Source organism: Pyxicephalus adspersus, chromosome 3 (genome assembly GCF_032062135.1).
Source record: "Pyxicephalus adspersus chromosome 3, UCB_Pads_2.0, whole genome shotgun sequence".
NCBI lineage: Eukaryota > Metazoa > Chordata > Amphibia > Anura > Pyxicephalidae > Pyxicephalus > Pyxicephalus adspersus.
This window is the reverse complement of record NC_092860.1, coordinates 19529855-19539441: the sequence shown is the minus strand read 5'-3', so window position 1 is coordinate 19539441 and position 9587 is coordinate 19529855. Positions and strand designations below refer to the sequence as shown.

At 41.3% G+C, this 9587-nt stretch overlaps 2 protein-coding genes across 6 annotated transcripts in view; one reads left to right on the top strand and one right to left on the bottom strand.

Moving 5' to 3' along the window:
• The window catches only part of ACOT8 (acyl-CoA thioesterase 8), an 8341-nt gene extending 3288 nt beyond the window's left edge, over positions 1–5053 (top strand). The window contains exons 3-6 of the mRNA XM_072403791.1: positions 157–382; positions 1720–1877; positions 3301–3492; positions 4761–5053. Of these exons, the coding sequence (XP_072259892.1) occupies positions 157–382; positions 1720–1877; positions 3301–3492; positions 4761–4879 (695 nt within the window). The 3' untranslated portion in view covers positions 4880–5053. The remainder of the gene's footprint in view (positions 1–156; positions 383–1719; positions 1878–3300; positions 3493–4760) is intronic.
• The window catches only part of SNX21 (sorting nexin family member 21), a 58339-nt gene continuing 51911 nt past the window's right edge, over positions 3160–9587 (bottom strand). For all 5 annotated transcript variants that reach the window (XM_072403787.1, XM_072403785.1, XM_072403788.1 and 2 more), the window contains one exon: positions 3160–6939. In XM_072403787.1, the coding sequence (XP_072259888.1) occupies positions 6262–6939 (678 nt within the window). In that variant the 3' untranslated portion in view covers positions 3160–6261. The remainder of the gene's footprint in view (positions 6940–9587) is intronic.

Here is a 9587-nt window from a genome sequence, read left to right as displayed (position 1 = left end):
TCTCTCTCTCCATCTCTCCATGCAGATAGTGTCCTGGCCAAGATTCGAACCTGGGACCTAGCGCTGTAAAGGCTGTTAACCTGTGGAGCTGACATTAATCCTGCATGGTATCTCTTCCATTGCTGATCTTTTCATGTCCTTCCTCTTTTCCTGCAGGTGACCCAGATATCCCAGTCTTGTACCAGGTGGAGAGGACAAGATATGGCCGAAGCTTAAGCGCTCAATCCGTAAAAGCCATACAGCACGGTGTCCCAATCTTGACGTGTCAGGCGTCCTTCCATCGCAGCCAGCAGAGCCCTTTGCATCATCAGTTCCCAATGCCAACAGTTCCTGTCCCGGAGGATCTGCTCACCAGAGAAGAACTTATACACAAATATTTAAAGTAAGCATGAGCTTCAGTGAAGGTTGAATTTTAATCTTCTAAAGTCCACAGCCTACTTTAGATCTGTGTCCTTATCAGCAGCTCAGTTCAGCTAGGGGACATGGATACAATCCTTTGGGTGAATCGGTACATATTCGTCCACATTCCAGTGTACAGTTCTGACCAGGTCATTATTAAAAAACTGTAGTCACAGTGATGGTATTGTGGTGCAAACACCTAAACTGATTGCTGTCATTTAATATATGTCACAGGACTACTTCAAATGCATTCAAAACTTTCTTTTTTTACTTTTTGTAGTGAAGGCTTTGGCTTTAATTGCCATCTGTGTCCCATAGAGGAGACTTCAGATTTCTCAATTCTGACTGACACTCCTCAGCTGGACATGAGATAAAGAAATTTGGCAACAAAAAAAAAATGACGGAGGTCTGTGAACCCTTCTACCTTCTCCAAAAATTCTAATAAACCCTCCCTATGAAAGTTTGAAAACTATGCCTTAGTTTTTTTGTAGATTTTTTTTTTTGTAGGACAAAGTACTTTAAATCCTTTTTCCTTACCTTGGCTTATTCCTATCTGCCAGCAGCCAGCTCCTTGGTGTCCCACAGGTTGTAGGTGTACCCTCGGGATGCTCATTTACAACACAGGTCTGCTGGTTTTTAAGTTCTGTCTGCAAATTATAGTGGAAAAAATACAATATTGTTCGCTTCTACCTCTTATATTCAAGGAGTAGAGAATGATGCTACTAGAATAATTCAGCACACTTTGTAAATTTTCTCCAATCTGTGTACTTGATTAGCACTACATGCTGTATTTATGCCAGTTCCTCCTGTTCACCAGGAGAGGGCGCTCTTTGTTAAAGCCAGACAGCTTCTGTGTTGGATTGAATGGACGGATTGTTGTCAGTCATAATTCCTCAATAGTGCTGACAGGCAATAAATTACCTTCCCTGGAAAGTCACCAGTTAGCAATAAAACATTCATATTGTGGATGCACAGCCTAGGGTAACAGGTATAGTTTGTATGTCTTTTAACTTTATTAAGGTATAAAGCACCTCTGGTCTTTACAGGGTTTAAAAAGATCAAACCTCTATCTAAAGGACTTGCATATTTCCAAAGCACTGTGCACTATATAAAAAATATATATAAATATTTTATATAGTTATATATAACCTCCTGGTTTTGGCTCTTACCAGAAGGCTGCTGCAAAGACACAACGCATCTGTCTTTGCAGCATGGGGACTGTTATCACTTCTGGGATCACTCCACCTGTTCACACCTTTATAATAAGAGATCATTTAGACTTGTGAATGAAGAAAACTTTTTATTGTTGTCCTCCAACAGGGATCCAAAACTCGTGGAAAAACATAGACAAGGCCTAACCAAAATATTGGCTCAGGATGTTCCGATTGAAATCAAACCCGTCAACCCACCTGACATGTATCAGCGGATGCCACAGGAGCCACGACAGATGTTCTGGGTTCGAGCCAAGGGACTTATAGGTAATGGCAGCTTTATATAAATGTCTTCCAGATGCCAGCTTGTTGTGAGATGCAGAGCCTTCTGCATAAGAAATGGGAAGGGCCAGGGGGTTATTCTATTTTCTCATTTCAATAAAAAAAAAAAAGAGCTGAAATCCCATTGCAGATGTTTTTTTAAGGTCTGGTATATGAAGGTTGATCTGCTACCAATTTTGTACTTGAGGAAAAAATGTCTATGTATGAGTAGTACATTCCTGCTATGTGCATGCAATTATCGTTGACTGAATTGGTATTCATGAAAATGCATTTCAAGATTTTTATATTTGCTCTAACTACTGTCTAACCCTTAGTGGTTCGATACGGGTAGACAATGGTTAGAGTCCATATATTAATTCTGAAATGCATTTTTATGAATGTCTATGTCTTTCCCAACTATGTTTGAAATTCCAATTCATTCCAATTGGGCAGTCCTCACCAGAGTGTTTTCTTGATCTGTCAAGAAAAAACGCCTTCCGATTGCTCCCATTAACATGAATGGCATTTGGAGGTGTTTTTCCCTATTCTAACTCTTCTCAGTCACATACCTTGGTTTAAATGTCTTTATAAAAACCTAAAATCTTGTACAGAAGCTCTATTGGCATTTATAAGCAGTGTTCAACACAGATGGGTGGGAAGAAATTGTAGATTGTAAACTCTTCGGGGCAGGGTCCTCTCCTCCTTTATCACTGTCAGTATTAGTCTGTCATTTGCAACCCCGATTTAATGTACAGCACTGCGTAATGTTGGCGCTATATAAATTATGTTTAATAATAATAGGTGGGTGGTAGCTCCTGTATTGAGACCCAACTCTTCAGTAATAACCCAAAAACAGCAGGGTGGTTTCTAAAAAAGTGCCGGGTGGTGTGCCCAGCTAAAAGGGATTGGGGAGAACACTAATAAGCATTTTAAAGTTAGTGTAGACTTTGCCCTAAACCCCGTACAGATGTCAGATTATTTCCAGTGACAGGTGAACAAATGTACACTGTACACACAGCACTGTTCTGTTCTATTGAGGGGGGAAAGTGAGTGGCTCCCTGCTGTGTTCTCCTCTATAAGATGAGCAGAACCATTCTTCTCGGGCGACATTCATCTGATGTATACAAAGCTTTAGATTAGGCACAAAGCTGGGAAAATGTAATTCTTTCATTCCATTGTCTCGGATTCCACTGACTTTTCACCAGTGTATCCTTTCTACATATTTAAGTAAAGTATCCAGTCGCCCTGTGACAAAAACATATGAATAATAATTCCAGTTCAGAAAAGATTTGTCATTTCCAAATGGTTTAATTTTGTTATTTGTGTATAAAACAGACATTTATAAATGTATCTGTATAATAAAATACAAGTTTGAATATTGGAGTACAAATAAAAATAAAAATTGTTTTTCCCTTTTTTATGTCCTTAGGCCCCGGAGACATGAGATTGCATTGCTGTGTAGCTGCCTACATTTCAGATTATTCCTTCCTGGGGACGGCATTACTTCCTCATCTTAATCTTCCTATGGCATTCATGGCTTCTCTTGACCACTCCATGTGGTTTCATGCTCCATTCAGGGCGGATGAATGGATGCTGTATGAGTGTGAAAGCCACTGGGCAGGTGAGGGTAAGAATGTGCAATGTATTAAATGTAAGGCCAGCTTGAAGCTTGAAACTTTGAGGAGGCAAATAAGGATAGTAAATGCTCACTGAGTTACAACTTCATCTTTTTCTGCAGCCAGCTCATTCACAGCACACTGAGATAATCACTAAGTGAATGAGATGATTGCCAAGTGATTCAGTGTTCAATCCAGAAATCATTTTAAGCTGGGTGCGAAGAAATTGTAGCTGGGTGTCAGCCCTTGTATTGTGACCCTACTCTTAGTAACCATCCAAAAACAGCCGGGTGGTGCACCCAGCTAAATGGCGCTGGGGAGAACTCTGTGATTACATTACTTATAGAACGTATGGACCCATCCTTTAAACTATGTACAGACACTAGATGGATGATTTCTGTTGGCAGATATCAATCACTGTCCTTGGTTCTGTACTTGACAACAATATGCTAACAAGAGGTGTACAGGGGCCCGCTGGGCTGGGTATGTCAGTTCCCAGCAACTATGTGTTCTGTGTGCAATCTTTTATTTGCAGATGAACAATATTCACCTAAGAAATATGCCAGTTTGCATCTTTCTTTGGCACCAAAGAATTGTTATGGTTCATCATGGTTGTTTGGCCAGTGTTTGAATGAATGCTTATCTGGCACGTTTCGAATTGTTCATTTTTGAATAACATCTCCCCAGGCGGTCTGTATGGGCGTTTAGAGCCATGTATGATCACACACTGATGTCTTCCTGCCCATAGTAAGTGGCAGAATCGCAGTGAGGCAGCTATTTCGATTTACTTCTATTGATGGCCCATAATGCTACAGCATTTCTTTCCCCAGTTAAGGAACAACATTTTGCTGCTTTGACCAGAGAGGGAGGGACGTAGGATAAGGCAAGTGGTCCGTTATGATGGTTTACCACTTATCAATATGATTTTTGAATGCAGCCTTACTGTGTTCCTTTTTGTGTCCTTGGGTCCTAGAGATAGGAAACTGCGATTTTTGTGTAAAGAACTGATCATAAAGCAGGTTAAGTGGCCTTTGTAAAAGTGTAGAACAAGAACATGTGTGCTGCATCCAATATTATCTGGTGATAAATCAATAATGATAATATGTGCATGGCCACCATCAGCCATCCTTCTGCCATGTGCCTTAGGTATCCTGGGTCATGTATACGGTCATGTATAAGTCAACGTACAAAAGGCTACCTAGTGGCTTGTTTTGCAGGTTTTACTATGCTAAAATGGAAGTTTATCCAGTCTCTTGTTACTTTTCATATCCAGGTAACTGTCGCGGGCTTGTCCATGGCCGCTTGTGGAGAAGAGATGGGGTCCTGGCAGTCACATTTGCCCAGGAAGGTGTATTCTGGGTGAAAGAAAATTCTCCCAAAAGCAAGCTATGAGCTAACACATACTGACCATACAACGAAAGGCTTCCTGTATCTGAATGAAGAGCTGATCACTGCATACCCATCCCGTCTATTTACATCCCTCTATGGATCTTTACTGTCTGCTGTAATGTGACTAATGTATTTAAATTGTAAATAATTAGAATAAATTTAATTTATTTTAATGTATCCTGTGATGTTAGATTTGTAATGTTTGGGTTTCTATACTAGAGACCTGGCAAAAATAAACTTCTGTATAAAAAAAAAAAACTGAGGAAAAAGAATGCATAGAAAGTTGGTTTAAATTTTCTAAGGCAGTCTGGGCACCCACAATACCCAAATATTTTCCATTTTACATTGACTGGTCATTGTATGCAACTCCAAAACACAGTGGCTCAGTTACATTTGGAAATTTGTAGTTCTTCAGTCTTGTTACCCAAAATCTTCAGTTACCCTCTAACTGATGGAACAGATGGTATCACCTGGTGGACACCAGACAAGTAATATGTTGTAGTAATGAGTGGCACACAATTCTGACTGCATATCTTATTGTGCAGCTTAAAGCATAGGAAACAGTTTGTACCATCTAATTTATCTTTAGACAATTTAAGTTTAAAGCAGAACTAAACCCAGCAGTTCTGGGGCTGCCATCTTCCTTCTCTTCCAGACTATCTTCCCCCATCTTGATTGGCTGGGCCGGGATGACATAATGTTCATTTATCCAGCACATGTAAGCAAAGCCTGTCCACTAAAACGGATGCCGTGCATGCAGAAGCAAGAAGATGGCAGCGCCCTGTGACAGAATGGGGCAGGATGATTATATCAGGTGTTTAGTTCTGCTTTATAAAGAGCTTATTTAAGTCCCTGCGCTGAGAATTTTTAGCCAGGTGGAGTGTATTAGCTTCAGACAGTGCACGTTTTCTAATCTCGGAATCGATATCCGGATGATCCTGAACTGTGCAGTGCTGCTTAAAGCAAACTATTAAAAGAAATACTTTGGCTGTCATTGCTTGTTGTTTGGCTCCAACTGCAGTTCTGATTCACGGACATGGAACAAGCAGATTAACAGGAGTGAAGTCAAAACTCCTGGTCTGCATACTTGTAGGTGATCAGCCTTTTCAAAAGGAGATGTCAGCCATTTCATATTCTTTTAGATGGAGTGCAGTTAGGCCAGTCAGGTCCCGAATATGCCTGGCAGTTTGAGATCAGAGGACTTGCTGAAAAGAACAAATCACTTCATAGGTATTTGTGGATCTGTTTGAAATTCTGTTCAAGGCCAAGTGAGTGGTAAACAAATCCCTTGTTTCCTGTAGAATTTAGACTTCAACAACCAAACATTTGCTTGAAGTCTTCTACAAAAATAGAATTGTAGTGTATTAGTAAAATGCCATAAGTAATCAGTTTGACTCATTAATGAGAATCTCCTTTAGGGTTGGAGTGTTGATTGTATTGTGTCCGGCTTCCTTCAGTCTGAGCAAGGCAGCCTCAGAGGCCCTCTTGTCTTTCCCCACCCGCCAAGACAACTGAATGTGGGCTTGAAGGAAAACCATTAGTAAAGTCACATTTTGCTCCTGTGATTCCTGCAGAAGAGCCACTGCCTGTTCACTGTAGGCCTGTGCATCTGCCAGCGTATCCAGCTCCTGATGGCACACCACCAAGCCAGCGAGAACAATCAGTCTGTGTGTAGATGCCCATGTCGGGCAAAGCTTTTCGTGCAGACGCCAGCAGTTTGTCCATATCGGGAGTGCGAGTTTATATAATCCTGTACATGTAAGCCGCTGTGCCTTCTGCAGGTCATTCAAGTAGAAGAATTCCAAGAATTGTGAGGACTGTCTTAGAATGGGCACAGAAGACACATGGCAGAGGAACTGCTCGAAGGCACGGCTGCGTTTTGCAATGGTTTCCGCTGTGAAGTTCTTTCGCAAACGTTTACGGGGGAATGAGACATTGTTCATTTCTTCAGGATAATGAGAGCGCAGGCTTTTCCTCAGCCGCTCCAAATGGGAATATCTGCAAGTGATAAAAGCGGTGGATGGATCATACTGTTGGGAGTGCAGCAGGTAAATGGTGTACATCTGAAAAAAGATATAAAGGGAGTTATTTACACCATTAAACACTAGAGGACGTCTCTGCTGCAACAACATAGCAATATCTTGACCGTGGGTAATAGGTGCAAAATTAACCGCTTTAGCTGCATCATATGTAGTGTGGACTACAGCACCTTGGACTTTTCATCTGATAATTTAAAGAGATTTGAAATACTCATCAATTATTTACTTATTATTAAACCGGATTTATATAGTGCCAACATATCACGCAGCACAAATTAAATAGGGGTTGCAAATGACAGTTGAATACAGATACAGACAGTGACACCCTGCCCCAAAGAGCTTACAATCTAGGAGGTGGGGGGATATGGCATGGTGGGAAGTAGTGAGGGTTTACGAGACAAGAAGATGGGTAGGTGAGCTTGAAAAAAATGGGTTTTGAGAGCTCTTTTAAATGTTCAGAAAGTTGGAGCAAGCTGAATAGGATGAGGAAGGCCATTCTAGAGAGTCTGGGGCAGCTCTACAAAAAGTTTTGGAGCCTGTAATGTGACGAAGATATAAGAGAGTCGGTAGTAGGTCATTGGAAGAGTGAGGGGAGCGGCTAGGGGAGTATTTTTTTTTACCAGGTCAGAAAGGTACGTGGGACAAGAACTGTGGAGAGACTTACCTCACCTTACCTCTACCTATATCTGCTCAGCACACAGAGGCTAGAAGGAAGGTCTGCCTTCAGTGTAGGCTCATAGTGGAAGTTTAGGTAAATTGTATCCCTAAACCATGTGCTGCATATGTCTATGGTATTGGATGTTTTGGTGTGTTGCCAGCCTGTTCATTAGAATAGATTGCCCTAATGCACATGCATTCACGCAATGCACTATGACGCTAAAGATGAGCCCCAAGTGTCAGTGACCTTTTCTTAAAAGCGGCTACTCCAAGGACTGTCACATCTCTAGTTACTAATGCAAAAATCTCCCCTCAGCATTATTTTTTCCCTTGTGAATTACATCACCATGCAAAGCTTGCAGCAACTCCCTGACTTATGTAACAGTTTAAGCAATCCTGACATTGCACAATACGGATTATTCAGAGTTATTCATGTACATTATGTGAAGTGTTCAGAAAGGTGATTTCTGTGTAATGCATTGAAAAGAATCTACAGGAATGAAGATTTAAACAAAAATACATTTTTTTTGTCCAAAAGGCTTAAAGTTCAGGGACACTGGTACCAGTATTACTCCCCTTACCAGTATTTCCTTGCAGTTACTTTCTCCATTGCAGCCAGAACTAAAAGCTATTGGAGTAGTCTCCCTGATCATGTGATGGTGCTCAGGCCTACGCAGTGACCTGAGCACAGTCACAGGTGGCCACATGCTTCCTAGTTCTAAGTACCACCCAGGGGAAAAAAAGTCCCAGAGTCCAAAGTAGACGGTAACCCTTAAACATACAAGAATAAAGATTTTTATTTTTAGCTACGTAACTATAAGGGTCTGCTTTTAGTCCCAGCCAATTGTGAAGCAAAAGCAGCTTAGAAGGAGGACTAATGATACTGTCAAGGGTCCCTCCAAACTATGTCTAGACCATGGCAGGGTTATTGTTAGACTGGATGGACAGAAAAGTCTTTAGTAAGTAGAAGGGCTCTCATCCCCCAGGTATTATCTCTTTGCCTGGAGTTCAGCTATAAGAATTAGAAGTATTAAAGAGAGAAAGATTTCCTTCCTGTATTTTATAAAGCAGTTTGTTACATGTCACAGATTATTACACAAGTTTATTCAGGTCTAGCTTGCTGCCTCAGCAATATGTTCATAAAATTCCCCCATCGGTGTGCACTTGTCTTTCTAGTGCTTCAGGTTCAGTGGCGTATGAGTTAACCGGACTCACCAAGGGCGGATAAAATTTGATGTGAAATTGATGTAAAGGTATAAAGGATTAGCAGCTTACTATTTCTTTTCTATGTGACACTTGATTCTAGAAGCCACAAAAGCTTCATTCACTACTGCATGCACACAAGCCAAGCTTGTGTTCTTTTTAGTCAGCAAGATATCTGAATTCGTGGTATTGGAAAGGAGACTTTGGTTGTCAGCAAACTCTTTACCTCCCTAGACAGCTGATGACTGGAGGACCTGAGCTATGACCCCCCCCCCCCCCCCCCCCAAACTTTCCAGGATATGTGAACAGCCTGACAGAGATTTTGTGAAGTTGGTAACATCCCTTGGTTAGACACCCCCACTGACCAGTATGGGCACCCTCCCTGGACAGAAGTATTGCACTTGGTGAAGCTTAAAGTGCAATTCCAGCCAATTATTTTTTACGTTTTGGATAGTGTTGAGGAGGGTAAAGTTACCCCTGTAACTGTTCAGTGCTCTAGTTTAAAAGAATACACTCTTATTTTCTTTCCCATTACCAACTGAGTCTTAAAATTAAAACCCTGTCCTGGAACAGGCACTTGTGATAATGCTTTACCACATAAGGGGAAACCCACAGCCTCCTCAGATACTTACATTACAATTCCCATGAAGCTGTGGGACGCTCCTTTTGCACATGCGCAAGATCGGGCATTGTGTCATATAGGACTAATGTCCCTATAAAGTGTGCCCATGCATGCTCACATTTGAAGAAAGACACCGATCCTGCCCCTGTGCAATGCAAGATCAGTTGACTAGAGGAAGAACCCAGAATAA